Consider the following 23,856-nt stretch of genomic DNA (forward strand, 5'->3'; position numbering starts at 1 on the left):
ACCAAGAAATTCATCTCACCAAATTGGGAAACTACCTAAAAATTAACTATTAAATTTGAAATTACAGTATTAATGGAATGTAGTTACTAATAGCATGGGTTAAGGTATTCTGTCAGCACCTTATCTATTGGGATGATATACTTAAACTGAAGCACACACACACACACACTTATCATCATCAGCGGTTGCTCCGAAGTGAGTCATCAGTTGATCACTCGGGGTGGAGTATGGCCGTCCTCCCTCTGGGTCTCTCTGGGTCCTCAGTGGGTGGAGAGGCCGATCCTGGAGCCATGTAATGGGAGGATGCATGCGCATGACAGCTTTTTACATGGAGTGGCTGATGCACCTGCAGCCATCTTGTGCTCACCCCTGTGCTCAAAGGATTGCCGATCACTTGTGAGTTTTTGCCGTTTGCATCATTCTCAGTAAACCCTTGAAAGTGTTGTGCCCAAGACGACAGCCATCTAGGGGAACTGGCATGCCTAGTGCCAGATATCATGCCACATTCGAAATCACCAGTGTAACTTGTTTTGCCAGTTTCAGTGCTCATCCATCCTCCATTATCCAAGCCACTTATCCTACTCAGGGTCACGGGGATGCTGGAACCTATCCCAGCAGTCATTGGGTGGCAGGCGGGGAGACATTTCAGTGCTCAATTGAAGACTAATTGATTCTAGAAACACTGGTCTGCTTGCTTTATACCACACCACAGTCACATGTCATAGGTGTGTTGGAATGTACCACTTGTGTGAAGGTGCATGGTGTACCTAATAAACTGGCAATTCAATGCATCGTACTTTACCTCTCCTGCACTCCTTTCCTTCTGTTTCATTTGACCCACATTATTTAGTACCCTTAACCCGCAGTAAACAATCCTAGCTGTAACTGTTGGCATACATAGTCCTAAACTGCTTATACACAGTGTTGTTCCACTGGGCCTACCATGTTGTTCCATAGATCCCATTCTCACATGTTTTTTTTTTTTTTTTTTTTTGCTTTTTGTAGGACCTCCAACCACTAAGAGTCTGTATAAAGCAGGGCCGAATGGACGAGATTCCACTGGTGCCTGGGGAGAGCATTAAAGCTGTCGGTAAGTAGCTCAATTTCTCTGGTCATTACTTTGTCAGTTGGTCCAGTGGAAAGTTATAGCAGATGAATGGTTTGTTGCTTTATTCTGTCTGTTACAATGGTAAGGCTACACATACTTGTCTCGTCATCTCATCTCATCTTCAGCCGCTTTTCCGGGGTCGGGTCGCAGTGGCAGCAAGCTAAGTAGGGCACTCCAGATGTTCCTCTTCCCAGCAACGCCCTGCAGCTCCTCCTGGGGAATCCCAAGGTGTTCTCTGGCCAGATTGCACATGTAGTCCCTCCAGCGAGTTCTGGGTCTACCCCGGGGTCTCCTCCCAGTTGGCCGTGCTCGGTAAACCTCCAAAGGAAGGCGCCCAGGAGGCATCTTAATCCGATGCCCGAACCATCTCAACTGACTCCTTTTGATGCGAAGGAGCAGCAGCTCTATTCTAAGCTCCCTCTGGATGTCCGAGCTCCTCACCCTATCTCTAAGGCTGAGCCCACACACCCAACGGAGGAAACTCATTTCAGCCACTTGTATCCACAATCTCATCCGTTCGGTCACTACCCAAAGCTCATGACCATAGGTGAGGGTTGGAACAAAGACTGACTGGTAAATTGAGAGCTTTGCCTTCCGGCTCAGCTGCTTCTTCGCCACAACGGTCCGGTACAACGTTCGCATTACTGCCGATGCTGCACCAATCTGTCTGTCAATCTCCCGCTCCATCCTACCCTCACTCGTGAACAAGACCCCGAGATACTTGAATTCCTTCACTTGAGGCAACAACTCATCCCCAACCTGGAGCGAGCAATCCACCATTTTCCGGTAGAGAACCATGGCCTCAGACGTGGAGGTGCTGTCTCTCATCCCGGCCATTTCACACTCAGCTGCAAACTGCCCCAGTGCGTGCCGGAGGTCGCGTTCTGATGAAGCCAACAAAACCACATTATCTGCAAAGAGCAGAGATGCAATTCTGAGGTTCCCAAAATGTACACACTCCTCACCTGGGCTGCGCCTTGAGATCCTGTCCATTAATATCATAAACAGAATCGGAGACAAGGGACAACCTTGGTGGAGTCCGACACCCACCGAAAACATGTTTGACTTTGTGCCGAGAATGTGGACACAGCTCTCACTATGGTTATACAAGGACCGGATGGCTTGTAGCAACTGCCCCGGTACCCCATACTCCCGCAGTACCCCCCACAGAGTGCCCCGGGTACACAGCCTTCTCCAAGTCCACAAAACACATGTAGACTGGCTGGTAAAACTCCCATGCCCCTCTCAGCACTTCCGCAAGGGTAAAGAGTTGGCCCATTATTCCACAGCCAGGATGGAATCCACATTGTTCCTCCTGGATCTGAGGTTCGACAATCGGTCAGAGCCTCCTTTCGAGCACCCTAGAGTAGACTTTCTCAGGGAGGCTGAGCAATGTGATGCCCCGATAAGGAGTAGAGGTGGAGCACACCCTCCGGTGTGCTCCAATTATTAGAGTTTGTTTTCTGTACAACACGTACATGTACAGAAAATAAACTCTGACTTTTGATAGATTGCAGTGTCAGCTTTATTTCCAGCATTTTGTTACTTTGTTGTATTGTATGCAAGTGTACAGTTCAGGTTTAGGGGACATACAGGTAAGGTAAATACAATCACTAAAAAACACAAACATATGCAGCATATTACACTAAGCACTGCATAGTACATTTAGCAAAATTGTATTTAATATGTAAAAGATGTAAAAAGGGCCATCTTCCCACAACTGCTTCCGGTGTGGGAAGATGGTGGCGCGAATTCACATTTGTGGCAGCCTCACCCAGTTACCAGTGTGGGAAGATGGTGGTGCGAATTCACGTTTTCGGCGGCCTCATCCAACACCGTCCATGCTGTGTCTTTGTCCACATCTGCGTCTAAGATGTGTCTTCATTTGTTGGCTGGGAGAGCTTGGTCTGCTGCGTCCTGTGGGCCCAGGGCACTCTTGACATGATGCGGAAGCGGGGCAGGCTAAGCTAACTGCTAGCCCAAGCAGATCGGCAGTTCTGATAAAACTGAGGCCGGTCTGGCGGTGGCCTTGCCTAGTGTTGACTGTGTTTTAGATGTCATCGTGTGGAGTGTGGGGCTGTGTGCTGAAGAAGTTCAACCTGCCAAAGCCCAAGATGGTGCATTTTAGTGAGGGAGACAGCTAGGAAGGTACTTGGTGTGTCATCAGGACAGAGGAAGGAAGACAAGGAGACTTGGCAGTGGAATGGGGAAGTACAGCAAATTATACAGAGGAAACGGTTGGCAAAGAAGAAGTGAGATAGTCAGAGAGATGAAGAAAGTAGACAGGAGTACAAGGAGATGCAGCATAAAGCAAAGAGAGAGGTGGCAAAGGCAAAGGAAAAGGCGTATGGTGAGTTGTATGACAGGTTAGACACTAAGGACACTCTTGCACCAACAAAGTAATGCAAATTCTTCTATATTCTTATACTTGGCAATAAATCTGATTCTGATTCTTAGCACACTTCAATTCCTTTGTCAAACTAGCCAAGGGCAGCTCCAAGGTTCCCTTACCATATGAAACTACACTACTTGGACACCATGGCACTCCTAACAACTTTCTAACTCAGGGCCATACATCAAATAAAATCTAACCCTGGGGTAGTTTTAACCAATCCAAAATTGGTAAATAACCGTTTAAAAGAATATTATGAAAAGCTATACAGATCGAAAGCTAATGGAGATGTTAATGTATGGTTAAAAAATCTGAACAAACCAAAACTAGACAACACTTCTTGTGAGGCCCTAAATTCAGAACTGTCACCTCCAGAAATCATGAACTTTATTAGATCACTGCAAAATGGAAATAACCCTGGGCCAGAAAGCTTTAGAATTGAATTGTATAAGAAGTTTCCAGGCCAGATAACTCTGATCATCCATAGAATGCTCTCTCATTCAATTGAATCTGAAACGCTCCCACCAACACTGTATAATGCAATAATTTCTCTTCTGTTTAAACAGGACAGAGATGAAACCAATCCCTCCTCATATCGGCCACTCTCCATGCTTAACCTGGACTTCAAGATTTTCACTCAAATATTGGCAAATAGACTATCTATCTATCTATCTATCTATCTATCTATCTATCTATCTATCTATCTATCTATCTATCTATCTATCTATCTATCTATCTATCTATCTATCTATCTATCTATCTATCTATCTATCTATCTATCTATCTATCTATCTATCTATCTATCTATCTATCTATCTATCTATCTATCTATCTATCTATCTATCTATCTATATATACTGCTCAAAAAAATAAAGGGAACACATAAGCAATGCAATGTAGCTCCAAGTCAATCACACTTTTGAGATATCAACCTGTCCAGTTAGGAAGTAACACTGATTTGTGAATCAATTTCACCTGTTGGTAAATTGTCTAATTTCCACCAGGTGGAAATTAGACAATTTGCAAGACAACCCCTATAAAAGGAATGGATTTGCAGGTGGTGGCCACAGACCATTTGCCTGTCCTCATCTTTTCTGGCCGATCTTTGGTTAGTTTTTCATTGTGCTAGTGCCCTCACCACTAGAGGTGGCATGAGGCGGTATCTGCAACCTACAGAAGTTGCTCAGGTAGTGCAGCTCATCCAGGATGGCACATCAATGCGTGCTGTGGCAAGAAGATTTGATGTGTCTCCCAGCACAGTGTCCAGAGCATGGAGGAGGTACCAGGAGAAAGGCCAGTACACCAGGAGACGTGGAGGGCGCCGCAGGAGGACAACAACCCCGCAGCAGGACTGCTATCTGGTCCTTTGTGCAAGGAGGAACAGGAGGAGCACTGCCGGAGCCCTACAAAACGACCTTCAACAGGCCACTAATGTGCAGGTTTCTGCTCAAACAGTGAGAAACGGAATGCATGAGGATAGTATGAGGGCCCGACGTCCACAATTGGGGTCTGTGCTCACAGCCCAACACCGTGCAGCCCGATTGACCTTAGCCAGAGAACATCTTGGTTGGCAGATTCGCCATTGGCGCCCTGTGCTCTTCACAGATGAGAGCAGGTTCACACTGAACACATGTGACAGACGTGAGAGAGTCTGGAGACGCTGTGGAGAACGTTCTGCTGCCTGCAACATCCTCCAGCATGACCGGTTTGGTGGTGGGTCAGTGATGGTCTGGGGAGGCATATCCTTGGAGGGCCGCATAGACCTCTACGTGCTAGCCAGAGGTACCATGACTGCCATTAGGTACCGGGATGAGATCCTCAGACCCATTGTCAGACCATATGCTGGTGCAGTGGGCCCTGGGTTCCTGCTCATGCATGACAATGCTCGTCCTCATGTGGCCAGAGTGTGTCAGCAGTTCCTGTATGTTGAGGGCATTGATGCTATGGACCGGCCTGCACGTTCCCTAGACCTGAATCCAATCGAGCACCTCTGGGACATCATGTCTCGTACCATCCGCCAACGCCATGTCGCACCACAGACTGTCCAGGAGTTGACCGATGCCCTGATCCAGGTCTGGGAGAAGATCCCTCAGGAGACCATCCGTCATCTCATCAGGAGCATGCCCAGACGTTGTAGGGAGTGCATACAGGCACGTGGAGGCCACACACACTACTGAGCCTCATTTTGAATCGTCTTGAAGAATTTCCACAGAAGTTGGATCAGCCTATGTTCTCATTTTCCACTTTGATTTTGAGTATGATTCTGAATCCAGACCTTAATGGGCTAATGGTTTTGATTTCCATTGATCATTCTTAGGTTATTTTGCTCTAAACACATTCCTCTGTCTAATAAATAAAGATTTTCTGCTGAAATATTTCATTCATCGAGGTCTATATTGTGTTTTTAGGTGTTCCCTTTATTTTTTTGAGCAGTGTATATAGAGAGAGATAGATATAGATATATAGATAGATAATCCAGTGAGTCAAGAAAATTCTTTATGAACATATGTATGTATGTATGTGTGTGTGTGTGTGTGTGTGTGTGTGTGTGTGTGTGTGTGTGTATATATATATATATATATATATACACACACACACACACACACATATACATATATGAGTGGAAACGGATGATCCACTGTGGCGACCTCTAACGGGAGCAGCCGAAAGTATTAGTAGACTAAATAAATGTATATAATCTATTATCCACACAGATCAGACCGGCTTCATTCCTAATATGTTTTATTTTTTCTATGTTAGAAGAGTGATGGACATCATGTGTCATAAATTTGATAAAACAGGCCATTTTTTGTCTTGGTGCTGTAAAAGATTTTGATCAGATTGAGTGGGGATATCTCCTAAGGGTCCTGGAAGAGTTTAGTCTTGTTGCCTCTTTTATTTCCAGGGTGCGTTTAATATATGCCCATCCAACTGCCTCCATCCTCACAAATCAAGATAGATCACCCACCTTTTCCCTTCAGAGCAGTGGCACCCCCAGAAATTTTTCATAGGGGTGGCTAAATGGGGACACTGCAAATCTTGGGGTGGCCCACCAAAACCAAAAGCCATGACTGCCTTTCACGAAGTCTATCATGCTGTTGCAGTATTCTGTATAGGCTAGCGGAAAACTGTCAAGTTAAGGAATCGCACACTGAAAAACTTTGGCTTCTTATTTTTCACAGTTAATGTTAATGAATAGACTAATACGGTACAGTTAACATTTTGAGTTTCAATGTGTCATGTATCTGTACATATTGTAATGGGTTAGACGATTCCTTGTTACATTGTGTATGTCCAGAAATGAAAAATGAAAATATCAGATAGAAGCATATTCTGCATAATCAGAAGTATATTCTGCATATGCAACTCGTGCCTGGGGGGGGGCAGTGGGGGGGCCAGGGATAGTATCAGGGTGGCCATGGCCACCCCTGGCCATCCCTTGGGGGCGCCACTGCTTCAGAGAGGTACCTGTAAAAGTTGACCGCTCTCACCGCTTCTCTTTGCATAAGCCATCGAACCCCTGGCAATAAGCATGAGAGAGCATGCTGTCATTAAGCCAATAACAATAGGTGGGGTTGATCATAAGATTTCCCTTTATATGGATGACATTGTCCTCTTTGTATCTGACCCTGAGCAATCTATACTTCACCTACTCGAGCTTATTAACTCCTTTGGAGAGGTCTCAGGTTATACCATTAACTGGCAGAAAAGTGACCTTATATCGCTAACAGCAGACCTGGACCCAATATTCCTAACCACTATACAGTTCCTCTTACAGTATAAAATATCTGGGCATTGAAATATAAAAAAAAAAAATCCTATGTCCCTCTTTAAAATCAATATTACTGAGAGGGTGAACAAGCTAAAGAAGAATATAGAGAAATGGAGAATGCTACCTCTCTCCCCCCGATTGGTTGTGTGAATGCTGTTAAGATCGTTTCTCTGCCAGGATTTTTGTATTTATTTCAGAATGTGTCCATTTTCATCCTCAAATCTTTCTTTAAGTCAATTGATTCTATCAATTTTCCATTCATCTGGAGATATAAAAGACAAAGAATCTCGAAAACCCATCTTCAGAAGTGAAGGGAACAAGGAGGCCTGGGGCTACTATGCTTTTTACATTCTTACTGGGCAGCTAATGTTAGAGCCATGGCATACCAGCAGTATGGATATGAACACAGACAGATCTGACCTACTCCCTGGCTGGAAATTGAAAGAAGTTTAACCTGTAAAAAACTTCTCTCCCCGCTCTCCTCTTTTCATCACATACATCTTTTACTGTTTTTACACTATGACTTCATCCTGCCCATTGCTCAGAAAATCAGGAACCAAATTAGAAAATCCTGCAAGCTTCCGAACACATCAACACATACCGGGTCTGTGAATGTTCTCATTCATCCAGGTCATGGTTATCCAAAGGAGTTGAATCAAGTGCAGCTGGACTTGGTATATATCCGTGAAGACGTTTCGCCTCTCATCCAAGAGGCTTCCTCAGTTCGTGCCTTTCTGACTAGACCAAGCTAGTCTGACTGGCTGCTGATGAGACTCAGAATTTATCCTCTAGGAGTCGTTGTCAGAGCTATTGATATGCGTGGCTCTTTGTGTCCCGATGTTTACCAACGCCCGTCGCTAACAGAGCCATAGATATGAGTGGCTGTTTTGTGTACCGATGTTTGGCCGCGCCCGTCGTTATCGGAGCTGTTGATTTGCATTTGTTTAGCAGCGACGGTCGTTGGGGGTGTTAGTGTTAGTGCTCCGTTCAGTGGTCATGAGAGTCGTTGGAGCCGTTAGTGAGCGACTATTGTTCTTGGAGGCTAGGTTTCTTGAGTCTCCTGGGTAGAGATGAAAGGACGGCATTGTAGGTGGGAGATAGGTGGTGTTGCAGACCTCCTCCTCTGTTGAGGGATGGTTTTTCCAGTTTCACATAGATGGCTTCCTTCACCCCTCTTTCAAACCATCTATCCTCCCTGTCCAAAATGTGTACATTGCTGTCCTCGAAGGAGTGTGTCTTCTCCTTTAGGTGTAGATAGACTGCTGAGTCTTGTCCTGAGGAGTTTGGCCTTCTGTGTTGGGCCATCCGTTTGTGTAGTGGTTGTTTGGTTTCTCCTATGTATAGGTCAGTGCAATCCTCATTGCATTATACGGCATACACCAGATTGCTTTTCTGGGTGTGTGGTACACGGTCTTTGGGATGAACCAGTCTTTGTTGGAGTGTGTTGCTGGGTTTGAAGTATACCGGGATGCGGTGTTTGTTAAAAATTCTCCTGAGTTTCTCGGAGACCCAAGAAACATATGGGATGACTATGTTATTCCTTCTGTTCCTTTTCTCCTCATCGCTCACCTGGTTGGTCTTTTTGGATAGACATTTTACATGTAGAGAGACTGAGATACGAACTGTCTGGCACTCTTGAAAAGTTTTTCAGTATATGGAACCCACTGTTAAAAGGACTAATAGAAAACTTTTTTTGTATTACACATCTTTGTACCTTTTTCTAAATGAGCAGTGAAAATGGTAAATAATAGTGTTGCTCTAACTTGTGGGGTTTTGTTTGTTTGTTTGTTTTTTATTGGAGGGGGGGAGGGATTGGGTTCGCGGTTATTATTATTTTTATTTTTTTTAGTATCTTGTATTGTGTCTACCTGGTTTAAGTATATTTTGGTTTCGTGGCTCTCAGTGTACTTAACATAGAATAACAACACCACAACATAACAATCTTCACATATATATACAGGTGAATTAAGAGGTGATAAAGTGCAATGGTGCAGAGAATATATCAGAGATGATGAGATAGATGTTAGCAGGTTACTTACATATACATGTAGATGCACATGGCAGAGTGTACCAGTGTACGTACAATGTACAGTACAGTGTATTCATATATTCATTCTTTCCAATCTTTGATTGTCATTCAGCTTAGCCAATACCATATGGGTACATGGGGCTGTCATAATAATTGTAGTCCTGTCATCCATATGCTGTGATGGGAGGGAGACCTATCCCACCCTGCAACTTCTCACCATGTAGATGCTCTCATTACCACCTCCATAGCCATGCTCAGCGTTCAAATAAAGTTACCTATTTAACTTGTCTTTTTTCCATTAAAGTGAATAATGTTAGGGCATTGTTGCTTGTTATAACTGGCTGTTCATAGATGTCACGTGATCAACTGGTCACCACTTGACAATACTTGCTGCTAGCCCCCAAATGTTCTTGAGTGAATGTACTTTCTGGTTTTCATTAAAATCTTCACTGTAGCGGGACCTCTGGAAGTCCTCAGTCCAGCATGCGCTATGTCATCATATGCATGTAGGGGGACCTCTGGAAGTCCTCAGTCCAGCATGCTCTATGTCATCATATGCATGCCTTCCTCTGCGTTGTCCTTCACCTTTCTCTCTTCCTCTCTTCTGCTCTTCTCTCCATGTTCTTGTTCTTTGTTTGTGTTAACTTTCTTACCAACTGACATCCTTCAAAATACTGTGTATGTTTGAGTATCTTTACTTTTGTAAGTGTAACCCTTTGTGGAGTATCTTTGTGCAGCTTATTGATTGGACCTAAATGATTACTCATTACTCAGTGATTCACTACTCTGTGTGTGTGTGTGTGTGTGTGTGTGTGTGTGTGTGTGTGTGTGTGTGTCCTTTCATCTGCAGCCAAGGATGTGATGTATATCTGTCCGTTTAGTGGCCTAGTAACAGGAACTCTGACCATCACAGACTACAGGCTGTACTTCACCAGCCTGGAGAGGGTACGTTATATACTTTTCTGTTCACTTCTCACTCATGTATGTACTCAGGCACAGGTGTGGGGAAACAACATGCACCTTATGTCTTAAATGACCTCATATATAATTTGGACTGTAAATTATGCACACTCTTTCAATGCTAATATTGAAATAATTCCAGAAGTCATTTATTTAAATGACATTTATTTAAATGTCACTCTAATCATCTTGTGCTATTCTTGAGAGTTGAGTTCTCAAGCCTGAACTGAGCCCGACAGAACCAAACAGAACAGCTGGGTTCAGGATGGGCTCAAATTCACCCATCTGGAGCAGGGTCGGGCCCAGGCAGGGCTTGGCCGCAGATTTTTTTCTTCTGCTTTGCTGGCAGTGGTGCTGCAGCAGCTTTCAACTCATTTGTGGTGCTCAGTGATAGACCGGGATGTAAAAACAGCCCTGGCATTGGTGACTTACAATGGGCCTATTTCAAACCCAATGGCATCACATTTAACAAGCTTGTGATAACAACTACAGTGTATGAAGAAGTTCATTACACAGGGTACACGCCTAACCGACCTACATAAAAGCTGACTTTTATGCTGATGACAATGAATGCAATCTCAGCCTAGAAGAGCACGACAAGAAAACCATGATATGATATGCTACACGAGCAAATTAAAGACACATTTGCAACACAAATATATAGGCTACACAACAAACCACAGTACATATTAATACCAAATATATAGGCCAGACTATCAGCCACAGTACATATTAATACCACATATGTAGGCTACACAGTCAGCCACAGTACATATTAATACCAAATATATAGGCTACACAATCAACCACAGTACATAATACCAAATATATAGGCCAGACTATCAGCCACTGTATGTATTAATACCAAATATATAGGCAACACAATCAGCTACAGTACATATTAATACTAAATATATAGGCTAGACTATCAGCCACAGTATATATTAATACCACATATATAGCCTACACAATCAACCACAGTACATATTAATACTAAATATATAGGCTAGACTATCAGCCACAGTATATATTAATACCACATATATAGGCTACACAATCAACCACAGTACATATTAATACTAAATATATAGGCTAGACTATCAGCCACAGTACATATTAATACCACATATATAGGCTACACAATCAGCCACTGTATATATATATATTTTAAATATATTTATTGGTTTTCAGTTTGCAAATCACATCCACTTGTGCATCAACAGTACAGAACACAGCAATCATTTTTCACCCTGTTCTCCCTACCATAACCCAATCCCTAACCACTTAAGTATAAAAAAAGAAAGTTTTATAAAATAAACAAAAGTAACAAGAAGAAAGATGGAAAAAAAAGAAAAAAAGAAAAGAAAAAAGGGAAAAAACAAACAAACAACAAAAAAAACCCAAATAAAACGACAGAAGATTTAAAGGGTGTTTTTCTGGTCAGTGTACAGGATCCTACGAAGCTGCCTCCTCCCCCAGAGCTTGTTCTTGCTGAAGCACGTTGCCAACATTAACATGATGCCTTAAGAAGTACATAAAAGGTCTCCAGTTATCATCAAAACATCCTGTTTACGTCTAACAATATGCCTTATCTTTTCCATTGACATGTTTGACGCCATTTCTTTGATCCACATTCCAATTCTTGGTCCATCAAATTTTTTTCCAATTAAGAGCAATTATACATTTAGCTTGTAATATACACGTCTATGAATCCGAACTCTCTGCTTTGTAAATGTGGGTTGGTAGGATATACACTACCGTTCAAAAGTTTAGGATCACCCAAACAATTTCGTGTTTTCCATGAAAAGTCACACTTATTCACCACCATATGTTGTGAAATGAATAGAAAATAGAGTCAAGACATTGACAAGGTTAGAAATAATGATTTGTATTTGAAATAAGATTTTTTTTACATCAAACTTTGCTTTCGTCAAAGAATCCTCCATTTGCAGCAATTACAGCATTGCAGACCTTTGGCATTCTAGCTGTTAATTTGTTGAGGTAATCTGGAGAAATTGCACCCCACGCTTCCAGAAGCAGCTCCCACAAGTTGGATTGGTTGGATGGGCACTTCTTTGAGCAGATTGAGTTTCTGGAGCATCACATTTGTGGGGTCAATTAAACGCTCAAAATGGCCAGAAAAAGAGAACTTTCATCTGAAACTCGACAGTCTATTCTTGTTCTTAGAAATGAAGGCTATTCCATGCGAGAAATTGCTAAGAAATTGAAGATTTCCTACACCGGTGTGTACTACTCCCTTCAGAGGACAGCACAAACAGGCTCTAACAGGTACTATTTAATGAAGATGCCAGTTGGGGACCTGTGAGGCGTCTGTTTCTCAAACTAGAGACTCTAATGTACTTATCTTCTTGCTCAGTTGTGCAACGCGGCCTCCCACTTCTTTTTCTACTCTGGTTAGAGCCTGTTTGTGCTGTCCTCTGAAGGGAGTAGTACACACCGGTGTAGGAAATCTTCAATTTCTTAGCAATTTCTCGCATGGAATAGCCTTCATTTCTAAGAACAAGAATAGACTGTCGAGTTTCAGATGAAAGTTCTCTTTTTCTGGCCATTTTGAGCGTTTAATTGACCCCACAAATGTGATGCTCCAGAAACTCAATCTGCTCAAAGAAGTGCCCATCCAACCAATCCAACTTGTGGGAGCTGCTTCTGGAAGCGTGGGGTGCAATTTCTCCAGATTACCTCAACAAATTAACAGCTAGAATGCCAAAGGTCTGCAATGCTGTAATTGCTGCAAATGGAGGATTCTTTGACGAAAGCAAAGTTTGATGTAAAAAAAATCTTATTTCAAATACAAATCATTATTTCTAACCTTGTCAATGTCTTGACTCTATTTTCTATTCATTTCACAACATATGGTGGTGAATAAGTGTGACTTTTCATGGAAAACACAAAATTGTTTGGGTGATCCCAAACTTTTGAACGGTAGTGTATATACCAAGAATAAAAAGCTTGGGATCCAATGGTCGTTTCTTTGATAAAATCTTATAGATCATATTAATTAAATCTTGCCAAAAGGTTTTCACTTTCACACATTCCCATATACAATGATAGTGTTGCTCTTGTGTCCTTACCCTTGATACCAGTATCAGGAATGTCATCATTAAACTTATGTATTTCAACCGGAGTTATGTCCACATCAGCCATTTATACTGTATGAGTTTCAAGCTGCTGCTGATTGTCTGCGTCTGTGCCTCCTTACATGCCTCACTCCAGTCTTCTAAAGATATGTCCTCCCCTATATCTTCCTCCCATCACCTCAGTTTTGATTCAGATGAATCATCAGATCTGGACACACACAAGTCATACAGACTTGAAATTAAACCTTTATCATAACAATGTCTTGTGACTGCTACCTTTAATGTAGAAATGCCAGGTTTATCTAATTAATGATTTTGAGATGAGGATATGAAGCTCCTAAGCTGAAGATATTTGAAAAAAATATTTTTTGGAAAGTCATATTTGGTTGATATTTCTGCAAATGACATAAATACTTCCTTTTCACTGTACATGTCTTGCACTTTCCTTAAACCCTTTTCAGCCCAAATTCAAAATCCTGTATCACTTTTCCCTGGTTTAAAATTGGCATTACCCCAAATAGGACTGAAGCGTGACCAGGAAGAGTTTATATTCAAATATTTACAAGTGTCAAACCAAACATCACTCATATTCAATATAACAGGGTTCTCTGTATTTTCCATAACGTATTTACAATCTGCTGAATACAAATAATAAGTGCAATGGTAATCTTGGTGTAACAGATGAGGATTCCAAATCCAACCAAGCAGGGAGGGTTCCGGATGAAAAATAAAACATAATGGACCGCAATTGAGCTGCCCAGTAATACCACTGGATGTTTGGGCATTTAAGGCCTCCTCGGTCATATGGTAGATACAGTAAAGATAGACGTAATTTGGGATGCTTATTTTGCCAAATAAAGTTGGTAAACAATATATTGAGTCTAGTAAACAAAGATGGAGGGGGCAGGGGGATATTCTGGAACAAATAAAGAAATTTAGGGAGTATGTTCATTTTTAGAATATTTATCCTGCCAATCATTGAAATAGGTAAAGATGTCCAACGTTCTATTGATAAGATACTAGCATCCAGAATTGGGTCATAATTTATCCGAGCAATCTTATTCACCTCAGGGACAATTCTTATTCCCAAATATGTGAAATTATCCGTTGAATTGAAAGTAGAAGCATAAACATGGCTGTTACGTTCCCCGTTAAAGGTCCAGGGGATGAGGGGAAGTAACAAAGAAAATAAAAGTATCCCGGGGGAATAAGAAAGGTGGGAGGCGGAACCAAGTGTAAAAACAGATTTAACAAAATTAACTTTTAGTCAAACTACAGAATGAACAGGCAACTAAAGATGCTGGCTCTTAACTAACCAGGCTTTAACAAAAACTCAGATCAAACCAAACTGAAACAAGAACACTAATAAGTTTCACCCTCCTTCTCAAGGAGTCTAGACACAAGAGCTTTCTCTTTGGTTGGCAATAATGGCCCACTGGCCGTCTCTCTCCACACGCTACCAACAATGGCCCACTGGCACTGTTGGGTGTCCCTCTCCAAGTTATATACCCAGCTGATGAGGAATTGGGGTCACCTGGGCTCAATCAGCAGCTCCAGCGGAGGCGGGGCATCACCTGGAGAGGGAAAACTACAGACACACGGCACTAGGGCCGTAACACCCCCTTCCATAAGTACAAACCCTAGGTTTGTATATATATGAGAGGGTAATCACATACACAACACACGGCATTGGGGCCGTAACACACCCTCCCATGAATACAAACCCTAGGTTGGCATTCAAGAGGGTAATCCTCTTCACTCCCTTAGAAGTTGGCTTCATTCTTCTCCCCGAGGTGCTGCATCAGTCTGATGTTTTTCTCCTGCATGTCCTCAAATGCCGGGCCTGTCACATCCATCTCCCTGAGCAAGGCATCCTCCTGTTGTTTCGCTATTGAAAGCTTCTTGTTGAGGATGTCGACCTGCTCCTTTACAGAGCGAATCTTCCTCAGGGCCTCTTCGTGAGCCATCTTCTTGCCTTCTCTTCGCTCCCTCTCTTCCAGGTCCTTCAGCCTCAGCTCCTCTGCCTCGGTCTTCTCAGCCGCCATGAGCTGGACTTTGTCCCTCTGCTCCTTGGGTGCTGAGCGGTACATATCAAGCAGCCGCTTCATCTCCCGCTGAGACTTCTGGGCTTCCTCGAGTTCTACACGGACAAACCTCAGCTGCTCCATATCTTTCCTCCTTTGACTCGCCAGCTCCAAACGAAGCTCTTCCGCCTCAGCCTGCATTGCATGGCACTGGCGTGGGAGGTCAGCAACGGCAGACTCGAGGTGTGCAATTCTCACCTCCTGCTTCCTGGGCTGGTTTAGGTCCTCCCCATTCCCGCTCACCTGGGACACGGCCACCCGCGGCTTACATTTTAAGGCCTCACAATGGGCAACCAAATGTCCAGGCATATGGCAGAAAAAACACCGTTTCTCCACTTTAGGTTTTGAAGGGGTACCAACACGTGAAGCTTGAGTAACTGGCAAGTTAGCATTTCGTGAGTCGTCGCTGCAGGGGAAGGAAATATTACGCAGTACAAAGATGTTTTTATGTGGGAGCGCGAATTCGTCCGCCAACACCGCAGCCTGCTGCGTGGACACTTCATGCTCGTTCTGCACCTATAGCTGTCGCATTTTAATAGCCGTCTCTCCCTCCAATTTCTTCAATTCCAACTCCCTGCGAAGCTGGAATTCTCTCTCCCTTTCCTCCTTTTCCAACTGGAGGCGAGCAAGACGGACTTTTAACTGCGCAGCCAGCTTAGAACCAGGAGTAGACACGTGTGAATCAAAAGTAGCCATAGCTACGAAAACAAACACAGGCTGAATGTTAATTAGCCTCCGCTATAGTCACTCAACCTCACATTTTCACAAAGTCACATCTAACGGTGGCAAATTATTGCAAGCTGAAATTAGACGTATGGCTAGCCCAACAAACAAACTTCACCCGTTCCTACCTGGTTGAAGCTTCGCCTATCTGTCTTCTCGGAGCGTGCCGGGCGGCTTTAAAGGCTGAACTTCGGCTGCCTGAGCCCCGAAAAGCCTACCCCCACCCAGGAGCATTGTCCCCGCCCAGGAGTACTCCTAAAACAAGAAAGGCAAAAATAACAAAAGAGTGTCTGATGGAAGGACTGATCACAGCCCAGCTGGACACTCCCCTATTCTAACCAGGGAAGCTGCCTGAGACACCAACCGAAGTGCAATATTCACCGTACCCGCCACCGGAGACAAGCTGCACACAGCAACAATTAACACACACCAGGAATCCACTTCCTTACTGTCTTATTTAAAGAAAATTATCCCGGACAAGCCCCCAATTGTTACGTTCCCCGTTAAAGGTCCAGGGGATGAGGGGAAGTAACAAAGAAAATAAAAGTATCCCGGGGGAATAAGAAAGGTGGGAGGCGGAACCAAGTGTAAAAACAGATTTATTAACAAAATTAACTTTTAGTCAAACTACAGAATAAACAGGCAACTAAAGATGCTGGCTCTTAACTAACCAGGCTTTAACAAAAACTCAGATCAAACCAAACTGAAACAAGAGCACTAATAAGTTTCACCCTCCTTCTCAAGGAGTCTAGACACAAGAGCGTCCTCTTTGGTTGGCAACAATGGCCCACTGGCCGTCTCTCTCCACACACTGCTACCAACAATGGCCCACTGGCACTGTTGGGTGTCCCTCTCCAAGTTATATACCCAGCTGATGAGGAATTGGGGTCACCTGGGCTCAATCAGCAGCTCCACAGGAGGTGGGGCATCACCTGGAGAGGGAAAACTACAGACACACGGCACTAGGGCCGTAACAATAGCTATTTTTCCTCTCTTATTCATTAAGTAGCATTATAGATGATTTTGAATGATTAACTTCATATCCAGATATTTTTCCAAATGTTTCAATAAGATCTAGGAGTGCAGGGATAGAGCTATGTAGATTTTTTAGGAGCTAAATTACATCATAGGTAAAGAGCGCTATTTTATGTTCTAAATGACCTTCTCAAATTCCATAAATGTCACTGTGCATCCTCACCGCCATAGCAAATGGCTCTATCGCAAGGATAAAAAGCAATGGTGATAAAGGACTCCCTTGCGGGCAACTTCTAGGGATGTTAAAAGGTTTAGAAATCATACTTAGTCAGGACTTCCACAGTAAGCCCAGTACAGAGCAATCTAACCCATTTACAAAATGTATCTCCAAAGCCAAAGCGGGAGAGCACCTCAAACAAAAAAGGCCATTCAACACGGTCAAAGGCCTTCTCGGCATCAAGTGAGAGTAAGGCAGTGTCTTGTCGCCTCACTCTGGCTGTGTAAAATGTTGAGCACTCGTCTGACATTATGAAAGCCCTGTCTACCTTTGATGAATCCGTTTTGGTCTTGCCCCACCACCTGAGGAAGCAAGCCCTTTAATCTTCTTGCAAGAACTTTACAGAGTATTTTTGTATCTGAATTTAAAAGGCTAATTGGACGCATATTTTCACATTTTGTATTTGGTTTGCCTGGCTTTGGAAGTAGTGTGATTAGGGCACCCCGCATGGATGTGGGGAGAAGACTGTTCTCAAAGGACTCCTGAAACATCTACAAAAGAGGTGAAAGTAATTTGGATTGAATTTTTTTTATAAATATCTATCGGGATGCCATCTGGACCTGCTGTTTTTCCAGCCTGCATACAGCCAATCGCTTCTGCAATTTCCAATTTTGTTATACTTCAGTCTAATATTTTACTTTCTTCTTCAGTAATTCTGGGTATTTTAAGGTTGTTTATGTCACGTATCAGGAAAGAACCCAAAAGCAGACGGGACAACCAGGTAAGGGAAGAATCAAGTCTGTATTGAAGTAAGCGATCTCAGGGGTAGAGCAGGAGTCGGCTCAGTGGTAGGTAGGCAGGCAGGCAGGCAGAAGTCCATGAAAGGCGACGTTCCAACGAAGACTGGACCACAGTGGAGGCTTGTTAAGGGTGATGCTCGCTTTGATGTCGAGGGACAGCGGCTGACTGCTTTGATGGCCAGCTGATGTCAGGGGTGAACGCTTTGATGTCAAGGGCGAGAGGCTGATTGCTTTGAAGTCAAGGGAGAGAGGCTATGACGGGGGGGTCAGCAGGTGTCAAGGGCGAACGCTTTGATGTCAAGGGCGAGAGGCTGTGACAGTACCCCCCCTCCAAGGGGCGCCACCGGGCGACCTACCAGACCCGTCAGGGTGCGTCCTGTGGAAGTCCTGGATGAGGTTCGCGTCCAGGACCAGGCGACGAGGGAGCCAACACCTCTCCTCCGGGCCATATCCCTCCCAGTCCACGAGATACTGCAGACCGCGACCGCGGCGCTGAGAGTCCAGGAGACGACGAACGGCGTAAGCCGGATGATTGTTGATCATACGAGGAGGTGGGGGCGGGGGGGCCGGAGGAACTAGAGGGCTGGTAGAGACAGGTTTGAGGCAGGACACATGGAAGGAAGGGTGAACTCAGAGAGTGCGGGGCAGCTTCAGACGGACCACCGAGGGGTTAATGACTTTGACAATGGGAAAGGGACCAATATACCTGGGGGACAGTTTCTTAGCGTCCGATTTCAAGGGTAGATCCTTGGTAGAGAGCCATACCTGGTCACCGGGGGAGTAGTCCGGAGCAGAGGTGCGATGACGATCCGCCAAGCGCTGGTAACGGCCAGAGGTCCTGACGGACATGGGCCTGGACAGACGGAACCGGAATGTCTACCTCTTGCGAAGGAAAAACGGGGGGCTGATAGCCGTAAAGGCATTGAAAAGGGGACAACCCAGTAGCAGACGATGGCAGGGTGTTATGGGCATATTCTACCCAGGGAAGTTGTGAGGACCAAGAGGATGGGTTGGCAGACACCAGACAGCGTAGAACCGTCTCCAATGCCTTGTTGGCCCTCTCGGCCTGGCCGTTCGTCTGAGGATGGAACCCTGATCACAGGCTTACGGTGGCACCGATGGCCGAGCAGAAAGCCTTCCAGACAGCAGAAGTGAACTGGGGGCCACGGTCAGACACGATATCACGGGGGAGAACGTGGACCCGGAAAACCTCCCTGACCAGCAGATCTGCAGTCTCTCGGGCCGAAGGCAGTCTAGACAAGGGCAAAAAGTGAACAAATTTACTGAAGCGATCAACAACAGTCAGTACAACGGTGTTACCGTCGGAGGCGGGCAGACCAGAGACGAAATCCAAGGACAGATGCGACCAGGGACGGTGTGGAACAGGCAGGGGGCGCAGCAGACCGGAACTGGCCCGAGTGGAGGGCTTATTCTGGGCACAAACAGGACAGGGAGAAACAAAAGACCCAGTATCCTCCGTCATGGAAGGCCACCAGAACCGCCTGCGGAGGAAGGCTAGGGTACGGTTTACTCCAGGATGGCAGGTAAGTTTGGAAGAGTGAGCCCACTGCAACACGCTAGATTTAACAGCGTCTGGAACAAACAAGTGCCCCGGGGGACCGTTACCTGGGTCAGGCTGAGTCTGTTGTGCTGCCATGACCTCCCTTTCAATGTTCCAGGTGACAGCCGCAACGACACAGGTAGAGGGAACGATGGTGTCAGGTTGGAGCTTGGGCTCAGACTCCTCCCCATGCACATGAGACAGAGCATCGGGCTTGGCATTCCTGGAGCCAGGTCTGTACGTCAAAGAAAAATTAAAGGGACCAAAAAAGAGCGCCCACCTGGCTTGGCGCGCGGTGAGTCGCTTTGCTGACTTGATGTATTCCAGGTTCTTATGGTCAGTCCACACTATAAAAGGAAGCTCAGACCCCTCCAGAAAATGTCGCCATTCCTCCAGTGCAAATTTCACCGCCAGGACCTAACGATTCCCCACATCATAGTTCCTTTCAGCTGGGGAGAGACGGCGAGACAGGAAGGCACAGGGGTGTGTCTTGCCATCCTCAGCAGAACGCTGATAAAGGACCGCCCCGACCCCAATCTCAGAGGCGTCCACTTCTACAACGAGCTGCTTGGTTGGGTCTGGCTGGGTGAGGATAGGAGCTGTGGTGAAGCAGTGCTTGAGGGCTTGGAAAGCTGCCTCTGCTACAGGGGTCCACAGGAACAGTCTGGAGGTGGAGGTAAGAGCGGTTAGTGGGGCCGCAACGCGGCTGTAGTTGCGGATGAACCGTCTGTAGAAGTTGGCAAAACCGAGGAACCTCTGAAGCTGCTTACGGCTAGTCGGGCTTGGCCACTCAAGAACCGCTGTGACCTTGGCGGGGTCCATTCTCACCTGCCCATCGGCCACGATGTAGCCCAGGAAGGTGACTGAAGGGGCATGGAATTCGCACTTCTCTGCCTTTACGAAAAGGCGGTTCTCCAGAAGCCGTTGAAGGACTTGGCGGACGTGCATGACATGCTCTGACAGGTCTCTGGAAAAAATCAGGATATCATCCAGGTAAACAAAAACGAAACGATCCAACATGTCACGTAGGACGTCATTGACCAGACTCTGGAAGACAGCTGGGGCATTAGTGAGACCAAACGGCATCACCAGATATTCAAAATGCCCCAGGGGGGTGTTGAAGGCAGTCTTCCATTCATCTCCGTCTCGAACGCGGACCAGGTGGTAAGCATTGCGGAGGTCTAGTTTAGTGAACACTGTGGCTCCCTGGAGAGAATCAAAAGCGGAAGTCATGAGGGGCAGAGGGTACTTATTCTTGACTGTGATGTTATTTAGGCCTCTATAGTCAATACACGGCCGGAGGGTCTTGTCCTTCTTGGCCACAAAAAAGAACCCCGCAGCAAGGGGTGATGATGACGGGCGAATAAGACCAGCAGCCAAGGAGTCCTTGATGTATCTCTCCATGGACTCCCGCTCAGGCTTGGAGAGGCTATATAGACGGCTGCTGGGGAGGGGAGCGCCCGGCAGCAGGTCAATAGCGCAATCATAGGGGCGATGAGAAGGCAGGGAGAGAGCTTGCTGCTTGTTGAACACGGCTTGGAGGTCATGGTACTCTGGAGGCACCAGTGACAGGTCAGAGGTCTCAGAGCTTGACACCTGACAGGGGACAGACTGAGGCGGAGCAGACTGGAGGCATATGGCATGACAGACGGGACTCCAACTTGAAATTCTGGCCGATGACCAATCAATATGGGGACTATGCTTAACCAGCCAGGGATGACCAAGTATAATGGGAACAAATGCAGAATTGATAACGAAAAAACTTAACTCCTCTTGATGGTTTCCCGACAACAGGAGGCGCACAGCCTCGGTCTTAGAGGTTATCCGGGCCAGGAGACGTCCATCCAGGGCATTAGCTTCAAGAGGCTGGTCCAGACTCACAGTGGCAAGACCTAACTGCTTCACAACACCTGCATCCAAAAAGCTTTCATCAGCTCCAGAGTCAATTAAAGCCAAAAGTTTAGTGGACTGACCTTTAAAACTAATGGTAGCTTGCAACTGGGTACGTGGACGAGGAGACAGAGGGCAGACAGTTGGGCTCACAAGGATCCTCCCCCTCCCTCGTGAGCCTGCTAGTTTGACGGAACGGTGAGGGCAGGAGGCGAGAAAGTGACCAGGCTGACCACAATACAAGCAGCTGTTCTCGGTGATGCGGCGTTGACGCTCCTCCGGGTTGAGCTGGAAGCGGCCGAGTTGCATTGGCTCCGAAGTTGGGGAAGAGTCACGCCTCGGGCTTTCTCGGAGGATGGCAACCTCAGTCGAGTGAGCTCGGCCCCGAGTTTGGAGGTGTGGCCCGTGGTACATTGTTGTGACCAGGAAAGCGGCGCGTCCTCTCTCGCCTCCGCTCCTGCAGACGGTTGTCCACACGAATGGCCAGGGTAACCAATTCCTCCAACCCTCCAGGCTCGAGGTAGGAAACCAATTCGTCCTTTATGGATTCGCTTAGCCCGATGGAAAACCCGACCTGGAGGGACTCGTTGTTCCATCCGCTCTCCGCTGATAGCATACGGATCTCAACTGAGTAGTCGGCGACGCTGCGGGAACCCTGGCGGAGAGAGATCAGTCTTTTTGACGCATCCTTTCCCCGCACGGGATGATCAAAAACCTGGCGAAAAGCAGTGGTGAACTCAGCGTAGGATGAGGACGTGGAGGCCCGCATTTCCCACACCACCGTAGCCCAATCCAGGGCGCTTCCCCGGAGAAGACCCATGATGTAAGCGACTTTGGCTCCATCCGTGGAATATGACTGGGGCTGCTGGTTAAACACAATCTCACACTGCATCAAAAAAGGGCGACAAAGTCCAAAATCTCCATCATACTTATCGGGCGGGGCAACCCATGGTTCCTTAGCCGAAGTTGATGGCGCTGGGGGTGGCAGAGCCGGAGGTGCGGGTCCCGGGCTAGCGGAGGCACTAAGTTGGGTCTGAATTCCGGAGATCTTTGAGCTGAGCCCACGGAGGGCGTCAGCCATCCCCTGTAGCACGTGGCTGTGCTGGCCGAGGACCGATTCCTGGTTGGCTACAGCCTGGCAGACCGTGGCCAGGTCTGTGGTGGAATGGTCTGCTGGGTCCATAGTGGCTGGAACGTACTGTCACGTATCAGGAAAGAACCCAAAAGCAGACAGGACAACCAGGTAAGGGAAGAATCAAGTCTTTATTGAAGTAACCGATCTCAGGGGTAGAGCAGGAGTCGGCCCAGTGGCAGGTAGGCAGGCAGGCAGGCAGGCAGGCAGAAGTCCATGAAAGGCGACGTTCCAGCGAAGACTGGACCACCGTGGAGGCTTTTTAAGGGTGATGATCGCTTTGATGTCGAGGGAGAGCGGCTGACTGCTTTGATGGCCAGCTGGTGTCAGGGGCGAACGCTTTGATGTCAAGGGCGAGAGACTGATTGCTTTGAAGTCAAGGGAGAGAGGCTGTGACAGGGGGGGTCAGTAGGTGTCAAGGGCGAACGCTTTGATGTCAAGGGTGAGAGGCTGTGACAGTTTAGGAATTCTGTCTGCATGTCCAGGCTAGAAGAGCACTCAGAGCTATACAATTTTCGATAAAAGACTCTGAAGGCTTCATTAATCTCTGTAGGGTCTACTATAGTTCTACCATTTTGAGCTTCTATACAGTTAATAGACCTTTCTGCTTGTTGTTGTTTAATGCGCCATGCTAGGAGTTTTCCGGGCTTTTCCCCCCGGTCATAGTAGGACTGTTTGAGTCTCAGTAAATTGTTAGCTGCTTTATTAGCTGATAATTTGTTATACTGATATTTAAGTAGGAGTAATTGTGTATGTTTATCTGTAGAGATATGTCTGTTATGGTAGATATGTTTCAATTTTTTTAATTTTCTCATCTAATGTCTTCATTTCAAGTTGTGCACTCTTTCTCTTTGAACTAGTAAAATAAATTATTTGACACCTAATAAAGGCCTTGAATGCCTCCCGTCTTGTGCTATGCTAGCAGATTTCTGGAATGTGTTACATTCAAAATATAAGTCAATTTGTTTATCTAAAAAAATCTATGAATTTGGGGTTCATAAGCCATCCTGGTTGAAAACGCCATCTTGGGGGATCACTCACTAGTTTAGTATCTTTATAAATCAAGGATACAGCTGCTTGATCAGATATAACTATACTGCTATAATGACATTCGT

The 23,856-nt window shown here is 45.7% G+C and overlaps 1 protein-coding gene across 2 annotated transcripts in view; it reads left to right on the plus strand.

The window, feature by feature from the left end:
* mtmr1a (myotubularin related protein 1a) overlaps positions 1–23,856 on the plus strand; it is a 277,755-nt gene that overhangs the window by 49,272 nt on the left and 204,627 nt on the right. For both annotated transcript variants that reach the window (XM_056299990.1, XM_056299991.1), the window contains exons 3-4: positions 1,006–1,090; positions 10,152–10,246. In XM_056299990.1, coding sequence (XP_056155965.1) covers positions 1,006–1,090; positions 10,152–10,246 — 180 coding nt within the window. The remainder of the gene's footprint in view (positions 1–1,005; positions 1,091–10,151; positions 10,247–23,856) is intronic.

Source organism: Lampris incognitus, chromosome 20 (assembly GCF_029633865.1).
Source record: "Lampris incognitus isolate fLamInc1 chromosome 20, fLamInc1.hap2, whole genome shotgun sequence".
NCBI classification, from domain to species: Eukaryota; Metazoa; Chordata; class Actinopteri; order Lampriformes; family Lampridae; genus Lampris; species Lampris incognitus.